This window comes from Momordica charantia (assembly GCF_013281855.1).
Source record: "Momordica charantia cultivar OHB3-1 chromosome 6 unlocalized genomic scaffold, Mcharantia_2.0 BLBB01000006.1, whole genome shotgun sequence".
NCBI classification, from domain to species: Eukaryota; Viridiplantae; Streptophyta; class Magnoliopsida; order Cucurbitales; family Cucurbitaceae; genus Momordica; species Momordica charantia.
The window spans coordinates 24,387,927-24,407,908 of NW_028275164.1; the positions used below are offsets into that span (position 1 = coordinate 24,387,927).

The 19,982-nt window shown below is 35.2% G+C and overlaps 2 protein-coding genes and 1 long non-coding RNA gene across 3 annotated transcripts; 2 read left to right on the forward strand and 1 right to left on the reverse strand.

Moving 5' to 3' along the window:
- The first annotated feature begins 3,555 nt into the window (after positions 1-3,555).
- On the forward strand, positions 3,556-7,566 carry LOC111009210 (importin subunit beta-1). The gene is made up of 3 exons (XM_022282217.2): positions 3,556-3,728; positions 4,244-6,667; positions 6,755-7,566. Exons 2-3 carry the CDS (start codon positions 4,251-4,253, stop codon positions 6,951-6,953), a joined length of 2,616 nt encoding a protein of 871 aa, XP_022137909.1. The 5' UTR covers positions 3,556-3,728; positions 4,244-4,250; the 3' UTR covers positions 6,954-7,566.
- Positions 7,567-9,888: 2,322 nt separating this feature from the next.
- LOC111009453 (acyl-CoA-binding domain-containing protein 1) lies at positions 9,889-18,899 on the forward strand. The gene is made up of 6 exons (XM_022282538.2): positions 9,889-10,606; positions 12,103-12,208; positions 12,327-12,427; positions 15,166-15,257; positions 18,140-18,237; positions 18,571-18,899. Exons 1-6 carry the CDS (start codon positions 10,113-10,115, stop codon positions 18,739-18,741), a joined length of 1,062 nt encoding a protein of 353 aa, XP_022138230.1. The 5' UTR covers positions 9,889-10,112; the 3' UTR covers positions 18,742-18,899.
- On the reverse strand, positions 16,021-16,968 carry LOC148210999 (uncharacterized). Its single transcript, XR_015791708.1, has 2 exons — positions 16,815-16,968; positions 16,021-16,665 (listed from the first exon to the last, which is right to left on the reverse strand). It is a non-coding gene; the product is annotated as an uncharacterized LOC148210999 (long non-coding RNA).
- Positions 18,900-19,982: the final 1,083 nt, after the last annotated feature.

Below are 19,982 nucleotides of genomic sequence, written 5' to 3' on the forward strand. Positions count from 1 at the left end.
TTTTAGCATTGTACCTGTGATTTACTGTGGCACTAGAGCTTTAAGGATTGACTCCAGGTGATGGGCAACCTTTGGTTGGTAAGACCTTCCCTATATCCGGCTCAACAAGTCGACCAGACCTTGATTCGTGTCATTTACCTTGAGTCTTCTCTCACATAAATCGAGTATGGTAAATTCACACATAACAATTAACATCATTCAATTTGACTGTTGGTTTTGGATATATGATAACATTCATTTATAAGCACTGATCTCATTCAACCCTCCCACCATATAGAAGGCCCTCTAACTAACAATACCTAAAACCCTAAAACCAAATGAGCACAATTCCAAATGAAGAATTGCCAACATGAGTATAACTCAACGGTAATTGACACATATTATTTTTCTTGAGGTCGGAGGTTCAAACCTCATATTCCCAATTTGTTTTACTAAAAAAAAATAGATGATGAATTAGGTTGCTAATTGAATACCAAGAGATAAGGAGAAGTGGAAAACTAGTTCCCTATTCAAAGTTGAATAATCCACGAGAAAGTTAAATCAAACCTAACTAGAATATTCGGACTTGCAACCTCGATAAAAAATTGCAAACAAAGGATGAACTCTTGGTAATCAAACTAAATATATATTAAACTTCATTGTGCGAGTAATTGTTCTGTTCACATCATTAAAACCTTAATCTCAAAGGGAATAGTGTAAAATACTATACTGCCCCTACTAGGGTGCATAAGTGATTAAAAGAAATATTTAAAAATAACAACTCTTACGACAACTACATTATCGATCAAAATAAATGACTAAACTACTCTAATTTAAACATACTGTAGAAGGATAAAAAATGGATATCAATATTTGTTATTTACATTTTTAGAGTTAGCATAGGTTTTATCACAATGTATGGGATTAAATTGAAGTTTAGTATATGATTTTGAGATGGTGTTTACCTGATTAATTTATATACTTTAAAAGCTTTAGATAGATGTCTTGATTTTCAATTTTTTGTCTTTTTTTTTTAAGCTGTTAATGATTCATGAATTTTAAATGGTATGTTCTTTTAGTACGGTATGTTCTTTTAGTACAAAAATGTGAGATGAAAAATTAAACAGGAATTTTTGAAAAATAATTTATTTCTTTTTTTTTTTTGTAGAACGGTACAATGACTGTGATTTTGAGCAAAATTGCAACCATTGAGAGTCTGATTAAGAGTGATGGTAAAAAATTAGTGATTTTGGAAAAATAGATTTAAGTACATAATTGATTTTCTAAAATAAGAGATTTTTTTTTTAATTTTATCAAATATGATTGATAAAAAGAGAAGTGGTCAAAATTAAGTCACACGGCTGCGATTTATTTTATTTTATTTATTCTTCTTTTTCTCTCAATCTTTTTTTTTTCTTAATTTACTATTAGCCTTTTTTTCCTTCCTTTCTTCCATTTTTCTTTTCTTTTATTCCCTCTTTTTTTCTTTTCTTCATAATGGTATACTTTCCTGTTTCCTTTAGAAAATAGAAGACAAGTTATTAAATTTTTGTATGGCTATATTTTTTCTTTATTTGGTATGTTTTCTATTTTTTATGATTTTTTTTTTATAGTTATGAATTATTTTGAAGGGTTTGAATATCTAATTTTGGATTTGCTTAAGATGTCTTGCACTAGGTTTTCTTTATTACTAATTTATTATTATGTTCCTTGTTTTCATATTTTATATTGTTTGGATGATTGGGTGAGTGATTGTTTTTATATTTTATATAATTTGGACCGATTTGATGAGTATTATAATAATTATTTTTATATGTATTTGGCATAATTGAAATATTTGTTAACTTATTTGAAAAGTTTTGAGCTAATTTGATCTCATTTTAATGATTAATTATTAATAAATAGATTTTTGAGAATATTGATTATGAAGAATGGTCAATGTCTATGGAAATGGATCAAAATAAAAAAATGGGTATAAGATCAAATAAGCCTTACAACTTGCTGTAAAAACCTTTGCAATTTAAATAGTCTTGGAAATAACAAAAATGCCAATAAAATAAATAAATAGCATCTAGATATTCCATAGTAAATATTAATTTAATAAATTAATTTAAATTAAAAAAGATAAAAAAAAATGAAACTCGACCCAGTTTTTTACTTTGACCAACATATACCTTACTTTTGTCAATAGTTTTTATACCTCCCTTAATTTTTGAAATTTCTTATTTAATAGTAGTGACTTATCAAATAAAAGTTTTAAATTTGGTAGCTAGACTTATAATTTTTTAAGTGCGAGATTAATTAGACAAAGTAGTGCAATACTCAATTAGAAGCCTTTTATTATTTAATTTTTTAAGTACGGACTAATTAGACAAAATATAATTTAATGTTGAATTTGAAACTTTTTAAAATAGGTAAAGTAAAATGCGGATTCGAAGTCAAAACCTCTTGGTAATAGATAAATACATGTCAGCACAAGTTATGCTATAGGTTGAAATTTAACTTGCATTTTATTAAACAAATTTAAGTATCTTTGAGTAATATGAAGATTAATTTCCAATAAACTTTGCTAATTGGTTCGTGGATTTCATCATGTACCCACAAGAAAAATGTCTAATAGAATGTGATAAAAAAAATGTTCAAAATAAATAAATAAAGTGTGATAAAGATGTGTAGTCCCTCGTTGAAAATATTGCACGTTCAACAATATAAGTGATAGCCTTACATACCCACATAATTACGTGACAAGACAATGGTATGCCATGGAGAAATATATAATGTCTTGAACTAACTAATTTCTTTTCTTTTTCTATATGTAATACATTACTCTTTTTATTTTGTTGGTACAAAAAGTTAAACTGATAAATTAATTCTAAGATTGCGAGATACGTATATTAATTCTTCCTTTTTATATTTTCAACGGTTGGGTTAAAAATCAAAGTAACGTAATTTTTTAAAAACAGTAAATTTGAAATATCTCTTTATACTTAAATTGTAATATTAATAAATAAAAAATATCTAAAGTAAATATGACTATAATAAAAATTCGAATCCGACTGAAAATGAGTCTATTGACTATTTTCAAATTAGCATATACATTTTGAAATAGAAGTTATTTACATATTGGTTGATTTAAAATTTTCATTAGAGTTCAAAAAAAATTTTGGAAAATAGCGAAAGGAAGGGGGGCTGGGTGAGAAATGTAAATATTTTATAGCTGGGGGTATAAAGAGAAATAATGCGATAATAATGGTAGTAAAATATAAATATATTAAAATTGTAACTTTCAACTAACCGTAGCGCAGGTTAGTGTTCCAAACAACGTCTAGGTTATCTTCCCATCATTCAAATTTGACTTTTACTTCTCTAAGGAATGTCTCACTGTACCATTATGGAACTCCATTTACTTTCTGCAAATCCAACGGGTAAGAAATCCATTTACTTTGACTTGACTTGACCAACAGATCTGATTGGTTGAATGGGTCAGACTCAGAATACCTAAAATGAAACACACCGCGTCATAAAACTACCCGGAAATTATTGCTATTTAAAAAATCAATCTGTTTTTTGTTTTTGTATTTCAAATCCAGCTTTGCACTTTGCACTTCTTCCCCCTCCTCTTCCTCTCGCTCCCCCACTCTAGGGTTTTAAGGACGCCGTCTCTTCGCTCTCCCTCGCAGATTTTTCTTCAAATACCTCACGGAATTCTTCCTTGCCCTTCTTCAGAACCGCGGATTTCTCACTCACTGGTATTCACGATTCCAAATGTGCTCACTCAATTTCTGCCTTTTGATCTGTATATCAATGACTTGTTTGTGTGTTTCTTTGACTATATTGAATCGGATATACTTTTTTCTGGCTAATTTTTAGTTGCTTCAAGTGTCAGTGTTTTATTCATAAGCGAGGAATTTGTTTCAGTGTGTTTATGTGTCATTGCGTCGAGCTTATTTCGATCTTGTTGAAATTTGTTGCGGTATTTCTTGTGGTCTGGGTTTCTGGCTTGAGGCTAGGTCTGCATTAGTTGGGGTAGGAGGGTGGGGTTCGTGTTAGATCAGTTGAAGTTTGACTAGGGTTTTTAATGGTTCACCTGTATTATTGAGATTTTGGATATTTTTTATTATTTTTTTTGTACAATATTTCTTAATGAGCCTCCAGAGTTCTTCAGATTTCTGGACTAGATCGGATTGTGAGGTTTGAAGTTGTTTGTGAGTGGCTTACTTGTTTTTGAACTAATGAGTGACTATTGATTGTTCCACGTGCTCAGGTGAAATATGGCAATGGAAGTTACACAGGTGCTTCTGAATGCTCAGGCTATTGATGCGTCTGTGAGGAAGCAGGCAGAAGACAGTTTAAGGCAATTCCAAGAGCAGAACCTTCCCAGTTTCTTGTTATCTCTTTCGGGTGAACTAGCGAATGAAGAGAAGCCAGTTGACAGCCGTAAATTAGCAGGTTTGATACTGAAGAATGCCTTGGATGCTAAGGAACAGCATAGGAAGTTTGAGCTTGTCCAAAGATGGTTGTCACTGGATGGAAATGCCAAAACCCAGATAAAGACATGTTTGTTGAGTACTCTTTCTTCGCCTGTAGTTGATGCTAGGTCAACAGCGTCCCAAGTTATTGCAAAAGTTGCAGGCATTGAGTTGCCTCATAAGCAATGGCCTGAGCTGATTGGTTCACTTTTGTTGAATGTCCATCAGCAATCAACTCATGTCAAACAAGCCACCTTGGAGACCCTTGGTTATTTATGTGAGGAAGTATCACCGGATGTGATAGATCAAGATCAAGTGAATAAGATATTGACAGCTGTTGTGCAGGGTATGAATGCATCTGAAGGGAACAATGATGTCCGACTTGCTGCCACTCGATCGCTGTATAATGCTTTGGGATTTGCTCAAGCAAATTTTAGCAATGATATGGAGCGTGATTATATTATGAGAGTGGTTTGTGAGGCCACACTATCTTCTGAAGTGAAGATAAGACAAGCAGCTTTTGAATGCTTGGTCTCCATTGCTTCTACATACTATGACAAATTAGCTCGGTACATCCAGGATATTTTTGGCATTACCGCAAAGGCTGTTAGGGAAGATGAAGAACCTGTTGCACTTCAAGCTATTGAATTTTGGAGTTCTATTTGTGATGAGGAGATAGACATCTTGGAAGAATATGGGGATGATTTTACTGGGGATTCTGATATTCCATGCTTTTATTTTATCAAGCAGGCACTACCTGCTCTTGTGCCCATGTTGCTTGAGACACTTCTCAAACAAGAAGAGGATCAGGATCAAGATGAAGGGGCTTGGAATATTGCCATGGCTGGGGGTACATGTCTTGGGCTTGTTGCACGAACTGTTGGAGATGATATTGTTCCACTTGTTATGCCGTTCATTGAAGAGAACATAACCAAGTCTGATTGGAGGCAGAGGGAGGCAGCTACTTATGCATTTGGTTCAATTCTGGAAGGACCTGCCCCAGAAAAGTTAATGCCAATTGTTAATGTGGCCTTGACATTTATGCTGACTGCCTTAACACAAGATCCAAATAACCATGTGAAGGACACTACTGCGTGGACCCTTGGACGGATATTTGAATTCCTTCATGGTTCAAATGTGGATACACCCATAATTAATCAGGCGAACTGCCAACAGATCATTACCGTTCTGCTCCAGAGCATGAAAGATGTTCCAAACGTGGCAGAGAAAGCCTGTGGTGCTCTCTATTTTCTTGCTCAAGGATATGAAGAGGTTGGCGTATCATCTCCTTTAACTCCCTATTTCCAAGAAATTGTTCAGTCCCTCTTAACCGTTACTCACAGAGAAGATGCTGGGGAGTCACGGCTGCGGACTGCAGCATATGAAACACTGAATGAAGTCGTGAGGTGTTCAACTGAGGAGACAGCCTCAATGGTGCTGCAACTGGTACCTGTCATCATGTTGGAGTTGCACAAGACTCTTGAGGGGCAAAAGCTCTCATCTGATGAAAGGGAGAGACAAGGTGAATTGCAGGGCCTGCTTTGTGGATGTTTACAAGTTCTTATTCAGAAGCTAGGTTCATCAGAGCCTACCAAGTATATGTTTATGCAGTATGCAGATAATATGATGGGTCTTTTCCTTAGGGTCTTTGCTTGTAGAAATGCTACTGTTCATGAGGAGGCAATGCTGGCCATTGGCGCTCTTGCATACGCAGCGGGTCCAGATTTTGCAAAATACATGACTGAGTTCTATAAATATATAGAAATGGGACTTCAGAATTTTGAAGAGTACCAAGTTTGTGCTGTCACTGTTGGTGTTGTAGGAGATGTATGCAGGGCATTGGAAGATAAGATTTTACCTTACTGTGATGGGATTATGACTCAGCTGCTTAAGAATTTGTCTAGTGATCAACTGCACCGCTCTGTTAAACCCCCTATTTTCTCATGCTTTGGTGATATAGCACTGGCTATTGGGGAGAATTTTGAGAAGTACTTGATGTATGCCATGCCGATGCTCCAGCGGGCGGCAGAGTTGTCTGCACATACTGCAGGCGTTGATGATGAAATGACGGAGTATACCAACTCCTTGAGGAATGGTATTTTGGAGGCGTATTCAGGGATCTTCCAAGGTTTCAAGAGCTCTCCAAAAACTCAGCTCTTGGTCCCATATGCACCTCATATACTTCAGTTCTTGGATAGTATTTACATGGGGAAGGACATGTGAGTTCTTTGCTGATCTCTCTATCTCTATCTCTCTGTGGATGGAGTTTCTCATATACGATGTTTTCTTGCTTGGTTTTTCTGTAGGGATGAGGTCGTGATGAAAACTGCCATCGGGGTCCTTGGAGATCTAGCAGACACCCTGGGAAGCAATGCTGGCTCTTTGATTCAGCAATCTGTCTCAAGCAAAGACTTTTTAAGTGAATGCTTGTCCTCAGAAGACCATTTGATTAAAGAATCAGCTGAATGGGCCAAATTGGCCATCAGCCGTGTCATTTCTATTTGAGGCTTTTGCTGGTTGGGCATATTCTTTTCTTATTCAGAGTCCTTGCATGCATTTGGGTGTGTTGAGTCGGGGTCAAGATTGCATCTTACAAGTCGTCACTTACAGACAACGGAAGCTGTTCACTCCCAGTTGTCACTAACTCTTGCATCATCATGAAAGCATTGCTAACTATTGCATTAGCAAGGTGAAGTCGGTATATGTCATTTTGTCATGGTGGAAGCGGGAGGAGGCATCCATTAAGTACTGTCATTTTTACGGCTGGGTCAGTTTGAATGTATCTCTGATTTGAGATAAATGGCCAGCGTAGAGGGGAGGGGCTTACCTTTGTGTGGTTCTGGGATGTTGAAATGGATGAATGAGTACAATACACAGGGAGTTGTTTCCCTTGTTATGCCCCGCTTAGACACCCTTGTGCTACTCTCTCTGAACTTCTACTTCTTTTAGCGGTTCTATTTAAGGACTTTATCCATTCATATTTTTGTTTAATTTTTTCTGCATCAGTCTTATGAATTTCAAGGTCGGGTTGTATTCATCTCTCTCCACTTCATATTGTACACCTTTTTTGAGGACACACCTTCATACCATTACCAATATACCACCATTAAGGGCGTCATTCCTGTATGTTCATTCTTTTTGGTTAGCATTCTGTACTTATGTTTTGTACACACGTTTAATTGGGTTTCATTTCTTGAAACTGCAATTCACATTTCATTTCTCGGACGTCTGGTTTCTTCTGCTGTTTTATCTGCTTCTTTTCTTTTTGGTCTCTGCAGCCAAATGATATGTGTTTTGTAGAAACACCAGAGAATTGTGATTGAAAGCGATGAAATGGCAGTGTCGTTGCAGTTTAGGGTCGCTTGCCGCCCCAAATTGTGTTGTCTTAATGATGGCTTCTGTGGAATTGTTTATTAATATTGTTTCTGTACTTGAAGAATTCCTGTAATCGTTGCTGTTGTGAATGAATTTTGCCAGGGCTCTTGTGCTGTGTGTACCAGCTCTGAATAGTTCGTGAGGGTGTTGCTCCGTTTGAAGATGATGCTTTTGCATCTGGAAAAGTTTAAGGGGGGAAATTAAAGCTTCCTTCATAGTTCGAATGTTAAAGAGGTAAAAAGCCCCTTTTCCCGCCATTTTGAAACTGACATTATTTGATTCATTTGGCATATGCTTTTGATAAAGAAAAATGTTCATTTATTCTCGGCATTTTGATGATTATCTTATGTAATAGCAAATCGTTTACCTCATAGTCTCATACCAAAAAAAAAAAAAAAAGATATTAGGACTTGCCATGGTATCTGCCACTTCAGCTTAAGTTTATTTTCTTCCTATAACTCTCTCTCTCTCTTTGAATATTGATTTGATTTCCATTTCTGTGGCGTTTTTATTAGAATAAATATATTTTTAATTTGTTTGGTTGGATAATTTATAGAAATGAAGGGCAAAACATCGTTAAGTTTGTAGTTCTCTCAAATTTTAAGAGACATTTTTAGTTCTTAAATTTTGAGAAAATGTTTTAAATAGTGATTGGCTAACGGTAAGATGATGTGGCTTGTTGATTTGGTAAAATATATTAGTTTAATAATTATTTTCTTGGTGACCACACTCTCTCCTTCCCTCTCATCTTCTCTTCGCCAGAAGCCATCGTCAACGTCAATAGCCTTTCAATGTTGCAATTTGAAATGAGGATTGATGCTGTTCTTTGTCTAGATCCATCAGATCAAGACAATGAACTAGTCCTTGTTCTAGATTGAAATCATCTTTTATTTGAATTGTAACATTAATATTTCAATATTCGTTCATTGGACTTAAACAATTTTTATAACAAGTTCTTAAACTTTGAATTTCAGAACGAATGTATATTTGTGGTCAACTTTGTATTGAAGAATGATTACATAACTAAGGTCATGTTTACTTCAACGAAATGAGAATGGATTTTTTATTCCCTTCGATGATGTTTACCAATTTGTAGGTACAGTCGGATCGACCTCAAATTTGGTAATTCATTCCAACAGTCAATCTCATTCTCATACACTCTTATCAATCTCATTCCTTATTTTGTGGGTTCTACACATTTATTATCATTACTTTACTACTTTTACATTTTCTCCCTTGTCTATTAATGATCCAACTTTTTTTTTTATTAATTATTTTATATTTTTGTTATTTCTTTTTCATTTATACTACTAATAATTTTTATTTTAATAAAAATTTATACAACTTTTATTGCGATTTAAATTTATATTTGATTTTTTAATTTTTTTAAATTTACTTTGTTATTATTAATTAATATCAATGGATTTTTAAAAATAAAATTTATTGTTATTAAATATTATAATAATATTTTATATGATAGTTGTTCTTTAATTATTCATTATTTATTAATATTAAATAAATTATCATAATAAAAAATATTTGCTATCAATAATATCCTAATAAAATCAAATATATTATTATTGTTATTAAATCAAATATTAGCACAAGAAAGAAAAAATGGCATACTAGTAATTGATTCCAAACAATTTTAGTAAACAAACATAAAAGAGATCTTGATTATGATTTCGATTCCAGAAACTTTTTGATAAACAATATCAAATAAACAACATTCTCATATTTTAACAGATTGAATGGGAAAATCTTATTAAATGTAAAATTAAAAGCTTATAGATCTATTAAAATTTGTAGTCTAAAGTGCAAAATGCCATTATCCTTTTAAAAATTTTGAACCTTTATGTTTGACAATTAAGCCCGATGGATTAACAGCAAATTTTGTTGATAATGGAAGAAGAAGAAACTTTCTTGACAATAGGAGAAGAAGAATGACAGGATATTACACATTGTACATCATGCGATAGGATCTTTTGACGTCCAAGATGATGCCACGTGCAAACAGTAGAAAAAAATAACGTGGGGATGAGGGATTCCTAATATTGCCATTGCGAACGCCGCCGCTTGAGTTTGTTGCATAGGTATTTATGCCGTCCGCCAACGCCAATTTGATTTTCCTCTCTTTTTCTCAACTCTCGATTTCCCCCTTCTGAATCCACCCCAATCTTCCTGCCGGGAAGATTCCGGCGGGTTTCCGCTTCTTCCATCTCAAGCTTCTCCAATTCCCTTTTGTTCATAGCTTCACTGCTTTCTTTTGCTTCCCAATTCCCCTCCGCCATGGCAGAGTGGCAAGAGCTTCTCCAGACCCTCTTCATAGGCCTCATCTTCTCTTATCTTGTTGCTAAGTTGATCTCCATAGTCGTCTCTTTCAAGGAAGATAACCTCTACGTCTCCCGTGCTTCCTCCGCCCGAGGAGCTTCCAGAACCAAGCCAATCGACAACGACCCGGCTGATGTCGGGTCGGGTTCGGGAGATTTCGGATTTGCGAACGAGGCCGACTCCGTGATCGCGGAGCATGGGAGTGTCAGGAATGAGAGTATAGGTGGGAGTGAAAGCGACGATGATGACTGGGAAGGTGTAGAGAGCACGGAATTGGACGAGCTGTTCAGCGCCGCGACTGCGTTCGTCGCTGCCTCTGCAGCTGATCGCCTTTCACCCAAGGTATCCAACGACGTACAGCTGCAGCTTTACGGCTACTACAAAATCGCCACCGAGGGGCCTTGCAGCACGCCGCAGCCGTCGGCCTTGAAAATGACAGCTCGGGCTAAGTGGTATTGCCGTCTTTCTATGTTTAAGGCTGTTTCTTCAATTTTCATTCATTACGAAGATTGCTCTGCTGTTTAGTAGCTACTATAAGTGATTGAATACTAGAGTTCCTTAGAGATTACCTGGTGGGTTTAAGTATGGTGGCAACATTAGGGAAATATTATTTGACTATAGGGCTCTAATTATTATGCACTGGAAACGGATTTCTTAAGAGTTAAAATGAAGGTTTGTTTAACAACGGTACGGATAAGAAGATAAAACCCTTGCGCCATTTGGCCTTCTTTATCAGGTTCTCACTGGTGGACACAGGGATGAAACTTAAATGAGTTTATAAACGTGCACCGTGTACCTTGTTTTCAAATAAGGCTGATGTCTATTTTAGAAAACCTTGGCCCATGTAATGTCTATATTTTTCTGATAGGAAACAAGATTTTATATTAAAAAAGAGATGATATACAAAATCAGGAGATGAGATATCCCCATTAAACCAAGGTGTTTACAAAAATTCTCCCAGTTGGCGTAAATATCTGAAAAGCCATAATTACAAGAAACTTTGCTAAGATAACACCAAGAAGAAGCATGATATTTATTAGTATCCCAGAAAACAACTCTTCCCCTTGGAAGATTCTTCTGTTCCTTTCGTCCCACAACTTCCAAATAAGACCCACCACCGCATTGTACCATGAAGCGTCTCATGCAAAAGAGAAATCCTAGAGTTTTTCACAAAAAAATCTTCATCTCATCAATTTTTTTGTATTAGTGTTCAAATCAATGCCTCTTTATGGTATATTAATCATAGGAATTTTTTTTTGTAACTACAGTTTAGCCATGAATCTTCAAGATTGGAAGGCTACTCTACACTAGTTCTTTAGGGAGGGGGCTCTTTGCCCCCCTGTGCTTAGGCTATTTCTTTTTTCTCTTGAAACACTTTTGTCACTTATCAGAAAAAAAAAAGGTCACATGAAAAAGCTGAAGCACGCCAGCAGGGCTCGAAATAGGGAAGACCCATGAAAGGCATGTAATAAATTTGATCTTTGGACTATGATCACTTTAATAATGGCATGTGATAAAGTAGGTTTAGGGCATTATATTCAAGTAGATTAATGGTCATATTAGTCTAACATGTTGCTCAGATAACTGTCAAAGTTCAAAAATCCTCTTTGGTGGCTATCTACATAGGATATTAAAATCATACCAGTTTTCTGATGATCAAATATTATGGGATTAAATAGTGTGTCATGAGATTAGTCGAGTTGTGTGCAAACTAACCCGAACACTTATAGATATAAATAAAAAAAGAAGAAAAAAAGCTTCTTGCTCTATAAGCTGTGGAATGCTGTACACTTGAGTGTTTATTATACTGTTATGTATGGTCACCAAAAAAAAAAGAAAAGAAACAGCATAAGTGAAGACACCTGAAATCGACTTTCAAGGTAACGATATTATGGTTCGTTTTGGGCTGAGTGTTTTATTTATACTTATAGGTAATTATTCTTACCAGGCAAGCATGGCAGAAATTAGGTGCTATGCCTCCTGAAGAAGCAATGCAAAAATACATTGATATCGTTACTGAGTTATATCCATCTTGGGTGGCTGGTGCAAGTGTGGTGAGAACTTAATCTGTTTATTTCAGCATCCTTTCATGCCCTATGTGCTTCTTGTTTGTTTGTTTGTTTGTGCTTTTTGTTCTCTTTATAATTAGCTTTAAATGCCTGTGAGGACCAGAAGGGCAAAGATGGGAATGTTGATGCTAGAAGTAAAGATTCTAAAGGACCAATGGGGCCAGTCTTCAGCACTTTTGTATACGAGGAAACTGGAAATGACTTGTAAGGTTTCTACTAATGTTGAAGATATTTGTTTTACTTATAGTCCACCTGTCCTGAATTCCTTTTTTTTAGTTTTTGAATCTCGAAATCTATATTTATTGATATTGTGAAAAGACATTTGCAAGTTATCTAAGTGTAAAGCTCCCTATGGGAGAAAGCTCGCAGACATGTGAAAGGAACTATGTATGGAATGCCAATTGGAGTAATGAAGTTTTGCTAAGTCAAAGGCGTCTCTAGCTGTTACCTTTGTCATGTTTCTGTTCAATCATAATTCCCTGAGTCTTAAGACATAGGGAAGTTATGTTTCATTAGGTATTAATAAGGGCTCAGTTGCATCCTTTTATTTGTTGCCCCTTCAAAACCTTTTTGTGATATGTGGCTGTTGCTATGTAGGCTCCTGGAATGAGGTCTTATCACTCGTTAGGTTTAGAAGTGGTGCTGTAGTTGACTCGTGGAGGTTTAGAGTTGGAATGTCATGGTGGTTACTGAAGATTACCACCCCTTTTCTAGGGCCAGGGGGATGGGCAATAAGGTTTAGAAGTGGTGCTGTAGTTAACTTACTGAAGATTACCCCTTTTCCAGGGCCAGGGGATGGGCAAAAGTGTTAGACTTCTTCTTACTTGTGCTCCCAAACCTAATCATTGCACTGATCTTTTTCTGAAGGTCTTCATAGAATTTTTTTAGGGGGGTATCATTGGGAACATCACGAATAAGTTTGATTCCCAAAAGTTCTAGTGCCCATAAAAGAGATTTTTCTTCCACAAATATAGCGATTAGTCTTTTGCAAAATTATTTCCAAGACTTCAGCAGCAAGAATGGGTACTGAGAAAAGTGTTACCCAGTATTATCTTATGTACCAAGGAGGTTTCATGGTGGGGAGACAAATTTTAGATGAGATCTATGAAGCTATTGAGGATTTTAGGAGGAATTGTGCTGTTTTTTTATTTTTATTTTTTTTATCTCTTTCACTCTTTTGAGAGTTTGTATTTTTGAACAATTTTTGTTCATTTTCATTCATCAATGAAAGGTTCATTTCTTCTTTTTTTTAAAAAAAAGAGAGGAGGAATTGTGTTATCCCTTATTCAAAAGGATAGAAGAGTTTAGACTCTCGAGCCTTTGGTGTGCGTACATGTAGGTCTTTTTATGTTAGCCTTCTGTCTTTTTCCCATCAGCCTGCTTCTCCTTTATTTGGAAGGTTAAAGTCCAGAGAAAGATCACATTTTCTCTTGGTTGGTTGGATTAGAGAGAATTAACACCACTTTATCCTGGAGACTTCCTCTTTCATGCTTGTACCTTAGTGGTGGATTCTTTTTCAGGAGACTGTAGGGGATCTTATTATATTCTTTGAAGGTATTCTACTACAGTTTTGGTGACGTTTTTTTGCAAGTTTTGGGTGGCCTTCAATTTTGATGAAGTTTCGTTGCATTATGTTCTTAATACAATTTTTATAAAAATAGCTTTATTTAAAATGCACGAGTGTTTTGGTTACATGTAAAAAGTGATTTTAATCAGGTTTGGTTATACTATATTTAAAAGTGATTCTACAAATGTAAATTACCAGAGTGATTTGTGGTCAATCACTTTAGAATCATTTTTTTTCAATAATCAACTTTATAGTGATTATTCTAAAAATGATTATAAACCAATTTGATTATTCCAAAAGTGATATTTATTTGTTGCCAAACACTATGAATTAGGAAAAAAAAAAAAAGAATAACACTGTTAACCCTCCAAAATCATTTAAAAAGTTAATCCAAATAAACTCTTATTTTTCGTGCCCTTTGTAACAAAGGAAGTTTCTCTGGAAGATTGGGTTCTTAGCTGACTGATTTATGGAACTATTTAGTTAGAAAGGAGAAGAAGGGGTTTAGAGGGTCTTTGCAGGTCTTGGCTCCTTTTTTTTCCCTCCTCTCTCCATTGGGTGTTATTTCTTTGTTTTTGATTCTCAGAAGTTGGAGCTCCTTGTATTTTATTTTTTGGCTCCCTTGTGTGCCTGCTCTGTGTTTATGGCTTGGTTTGAGCAAAAATGGTTTATTATATGTATAAACAAGACACCATGCATACCTTCATCTGTTCAGTCCTCAAGAACTGATAATTTCAATGAGGGTTGTCCTTTGTTACTATGATTACAATAAGTGCCAATCTCAACATGATTACCCAGATGAATGTTTATGATGTTTTTTTCTTGATTGTCTCACCATTACTTTGAATGGTTGATGGTAAAACATTTAGTCCATCATTGATTTTGTTTTCTTAGCCACTTTACTCTTACCCACACTTTTATGGGTACGAGGAACACAGAAAAACCAGAGGCTAATTTACTATTTTGTAGTTTAATAAGAAGCAATACCAAGATTTTCATTTCACATTTCATTTTAACTTCCCTTCTTTTTTTTTTTTCGCTTTATTTATTTTGAGGAACTTGACATTTTTATTTCTTCATACCATTTCAACTTCCCTCTTTCCCTTTTTTGTTTTATTTTATGTTTAAGGTACTTGTGATTTTTATTGTGAGTAGAGTAGCTGACTTATTTTCATCATTTTGTTATCTTTGTTTAAATAGGCATCATTATTTTGTTAATTTAATATTTTAATACTGCATATCTTTTCCTGTTGCTGAAAATTTAATGTTTGAATACCAGAAACTTATCGTTAATTTATGCTTGCCAAGGAATTCTTTGGCCTTTGTGGATATATATCTTTTCTGACAATCTGAAGCTTTTCATTTTAATTTTCAGGGAGCTGGAAGCTATTCATGCCTTTGCTAGAGAAGGTGAATTGGAAAATTTGCTCAAGTGTGTAGAAAATGGTGTCTCGGTGAATACCAAGGGTTCGTTTCTCAAGCTTTCTTTGTCTTGGTTCCTAATAATTTCTAATTCTGCTTAATTATTAATGTCTTGAATATAAGTTACTAAGTCATTAACCTCTTATAAAGAGAAAATTTACTGAAAAAAGTTCTTAACCTATTCTTTGATTTCCGAAAACGAGGTAGGCCTAACAAGTCATGGAGGTTGGTAAATGAATAGATCCATGATGATTTTCAAAGTAGGCATGTAGACTTGACAAGTTAGGCTCGATTAAATTAGTCTGCCTCCATAGGACTCTCTAACAATCAGGGAAAATGTGTTGTGATATTATGGATATGTTTAGTAAATTGTTCTGGGATTGGAGAAATAAAATCTAAAGCGAATGAGGCCAAGCTGGCTTAGCATTATGGTTAATTTGCTTCCAAACTTGACGTCAAAAAGGACTTTTAAGTGACTGAACAATAAGCTTGATGCCTCAGATTAAATTTATCAGGGAAACGTTAGCATATTCACCTTTCATATTGAGCCACAAGAGAAATCCTGATTGGGAGAATCTATGCACGTTTTCTAGGTGAAATAGCTTGCCTTCAGAATGTTTCGAACCAGTAATTAAAATTATCTATGCATTCTAAATCTAGATAAAAGAGTAAATTTGTCTCTTGGGTTGTGGCCTAAGCCGGATTTTTATTTTAATTTTTTAATTGTTAATTGTTTACTTTTTTTTTGGGATAGGAAACATTTTTTTTTTTGGAAGAAACAATTTGATTGATGTATGAAATTGGAAAAGAGGCCTAAAAAGGGATTACATAGAGTTTTTCCAACTATATAATAAAGATGTAAAGCTATAGCCGTGGAAAAGGGGAGAATTTTACACCATGATATGACAAAAAAAACAATAGATTCAAAAAGCCCGTCGAAAGGTAACTCTTTTCTGTTGAAGATTCGATGGTTCCTCTCTTTCCAAGTTATCCATAGAAAGGCTCAAACAAAATTCTTCCATTTTGAAACCTGCATGGCCATAGTTTTGTCCAAACTATTGTCCAAACTATTGATTCTTTTCAAGCTAACTTGAGTTATAAAGCAACTCGACTTCGATTCTTGAATAATCCAACATAACTTCTGCTTCTATTGTAACAAAAGATTCCTTTTTTATGTGGATGATGTGGAAAAGACCCATATCAACATAGATAACCTTCATTTGAACTCGACCAATAATTGTGGGGTGGGGTGTGTTCTCTAATGAATGATTCATTTAGTCCTCGTATTATTATGCCCCTTTGTTAATGACTAATAATGATGGCATCATGGTGATTTTTTTCTGCTGCTTCTTTTCCAATTTCATCATTGCACTCCATTGGACGGCTCCGTTAATGAGTAATAATGCTGATGGGATCATTTTGTCTACGTCATTCTCTCTCTCTCTCTATATATCTGCATTTTTATAAAAATAATTATTACTAAAGGGACCCCAGTTACCGTTAAGGAAAAAAAAAACATTGTAATATGGAATTTCATTTGAATATTGTTAGCCATATCAATGCTCCCTTACACCAAAAACCAGAAAAGGAATGAGTGAGGACCTTGAAGCATCAAACTCCGTCGGACTGTCGCTTAAATTAAGGAGGATAATTAAACTGAATAGTTCTGAGTACACTGGTAAGAGAAAGCCACTGTTTAAATGCTGCATTTTGAAGAGCGCACTTCCAGAAAGTAAATTCCAATTTTGAAGGTCCAAGACTCCAACTACTGCCATCTTCGATGTCTTAGAGAACTATCCACTGGCTATATTCGTGTTTGCTTTCCTTCCTTTCTCTTCATAAGCATTCCCCTCTCTCTAAGTCAGGACGCCATCCTGTATTCCTGTTTTTCCATTACTGCAATGTAACATAGTTCGTCTCTATTGATCTCCAATAATTCTGGAAAGATAAACAATTAAGAACCTGACTTCCCTTTCTACATTCAATTCTATTAGCTTGTAGATGCACGATAGACTCTTTGATATCGATGCCAGGAGAGGAAGTTTGAACAACCAAGCCTATTCCAACCATCAGGTATAAATAACCAATATTTCCTCTGTGAATCATGCAGGCCACACGATAATTACTACAAGACCACTTTTTTTGAAGTCCTTTCTATCCCAAGTTACGTAGAGATTATTCCTAAACCCTCTGACCAGATAAGATCTAATTCTTCCTTTCCCCAATTTTAAGAGCTAACTTGTTCCTCAATCTGAGATCCTAAACTCCACTGATCTATATTTGCCTCCTAAAGGAGAAGACACCAATTTTGGGAGCCTCATGCCCACCCCATGAGATAAAGATACAGCTGTTACTTCATATTCGAAGTTTAAATTTATAAATACTTCACGAATCTGGGGTATAACTTGATTTTAGATGAAAATAACATTTCGAAGTATCATATTTCATGTAGTGCTTCTGATAAAATATGAGGTTACCTATTGTAAATACCTATGCTAGGAAAGGTAAAGATGGGATGGGAAATCACCTACCATTTGTACTTAGTACAAGCTAGGAAAGGTAAAGATGGGATGGGAAATCGCCTACCATTTGTAGTTACGAAAGCTTGCTGTACGGGTTTAGTTATATAGGGAGGAAGTTTAGCCTAGAAAGGGATCTTTTGTCATTTTGTAAAAGTCTAACTACTGGAACATCTTCCTTTGTATGCCATAAGGCTTTCTCTCTTGTCTTTTGGAAATCAAGCTTTCTCTCGTCTTTTAGAAATCAATCTGAATATCATATTGTAAGGGGATACCTTACAAGATCTCTGTGCATGTCTTTTTTTCCTATTCAAGGAGCAAGTTGGGACTGGCTACATTTATTCTTTTCCATCCAAGAATAATCTTAAGTAATATCTTTGCTGAACAGTTTTTTTGAATTGATTGCAGATAGTGAAGGCAGGACACCATTGCATTGGGCAGTGGATCGTGGGCATTCTAATGTTGTGGAGCTGCTTGTTAGCAAGAATGCTGATATAGATGTGAAGGTACCTAAATTTAACATTATCGTTACTAATCAAGATTGTCTTTGATATTTTCTTACCACCTGAAGCAAACCTCTACTCGGTGGTAGCTTTTGCCTATGCCACATTTCTTACTCTTCTAGTAGTATTAGACATAGATGCCTAGATCTTAATTAACGCCAAATTCCAAAGATATGCAAATTATACATTTTATTAGAAGAAAAATTGTGCATTTTTAAGGTAGATTATTTTTAAAGAAATCTCTATTAAAACTACTACTCAGTAGGACAGTAGTAGTGTCCTACTGGATCTACCCTTCCTATGTGAATGGAGTTTTATTAATGCACTCTTTGATAGGACGTTGATGGTCAAACTCCGTTGCATTATGCCGTTGTTTGCGACAGAGAAGCGATTGCTGAACATCTTGTGAAGAACAATGCCAACATTAACGAAAAGGACAATGATGGAAACTCACCTAGTGCTCTTTGCGAGTCTAACTGGCCTTGCATGGTCTCTGCAGCAAAGTAGAGATTGGTAGAATGGTTTACTTTGTTCAGTGTGGTTTTTTCCTTCTACCTTCTAATTGATTATTTCACACGTTCCTGTTGAATGTAAATACTCCCATGCATGGCCGCCCTTCCTAACAACTTCATTATATATAGATTTGGAGTATTTACCTTGTTCCACCTGTTTCGTATCAGACGCTGAAGGCGATAGCTATCTATCTCGTTGTTTATATTATTATTTAGGGTAAAATAGATAGTAGATATCTTATTCAGTAATTATGCCATGGAAAATTTTCTGTTATTTTATCTTTTAGGATTCCATATTATCTAATAAGAATAACATGTGTGATAATTTGACATCTTGTGTTCTCTCTCTCGACTCACATGTGCATGCATACGTAGACAGATAGGTGAGGAATTGATGGAAGGGAGGAAAAAGACTTGGAATTGTCTCCAGTTAAGATAGAGCAATACCAAATGAATAGGACATGGACAGCAGAAAAATGGTTCTTGACTTAAGTGTTATGCAATTTGTCGTTGTAATTCACTGGGATTGTTTGGGCAAAATTTAGCAATGTCATGTAGCCTGGTTTCGTTAACGTGGACGTGGTTTATGAGGTCGCTCACGACCTTATTTGCACAGGATCTATTCTACTATTCTATAGGTTGTACTATGGTGTCTTCGAGTTCCAAAAAAAGAAAATGTTAGCCTTGATGCTCGCTTGCTATAGGCAACTTTCGAGTATTGCGTCTCCGTGTGCCATGGAAAATTAGCTGGGCACAGCTAGGATATTTTGGCATCAGCTGTTATGGAGGACAAGCTTTTGAACTTCCAGAATTGGATTTTTATTTGTTGTGATAGGGAGAGAGATTTTGGAAGAATAGGAGATGATGTTATTTTGGATTTATATATTCCATGCTTTTATTTTATTAAATATTATGTAACCACTCCTTGTCACATTAGATAAGCGTCTATGATCTCTACTTAAATTTTTTTATTTAAAACTTAATCACAGGTGCCTTACTTGACTTAAACTTACTTATTCGCTGCCTTTCTGTCTAATACCGCAATTTGACTCGATAATTTTCTACAGATGAGTCCATATTCTTGAAGCCAAAGGAGAATATTCCGAAATGCAACAGTTTGTTTTGTTCCTCCTCTGCTGTTAACTTCTCTTTGAATGTTGCATTGGAGATGGTGGGAGGGAGGCATAAGCCACAACTTTTGAAGTGCAAAAAAAAAAAAAAAAGTGCTTTTAATCA

Excerpts from the sequence above, each read along its gene's own strand:
- LOC111009210 (XM_022282217.2), top strand. The coding sequence starts at position 4,251 with ATGGCAATGGAAGTTACACAGGTGCTTCTGAATGCTCAGGCTATTGAT. Across the intron at positions 6,668-6,754 it reads ATTTACATGGGGAAGGACAT|GGATGAGGTCGTGATGAAAA; the intron begins GTGAGTTCTTTG and ends GTTTTTCTGTAG.
- LOC111009453 (XM_022282538.2), top strand. The coding sequence starts at position 10,113 with ATGGCAGAGTGGCAAGAGCTTCTCCAGACCCTCTTCATAGGCCTCATC. Across the intron at positions 10,607-12,102 it reads ATGACAGCTCGGGCTAAGTG|GCAAGCATGGCAGAAATTAG; the intron begins GTATTGCCGTCT and ends TATTCTTACCAG. Across the intron at positions 15,258-18,139 it reads TGTCTCGGTGAATACCAAGG|ATAGTGAAGGCAGGACACCA; the intron begins GTTCGTTTCTCA and ends AATTGATTGCAG.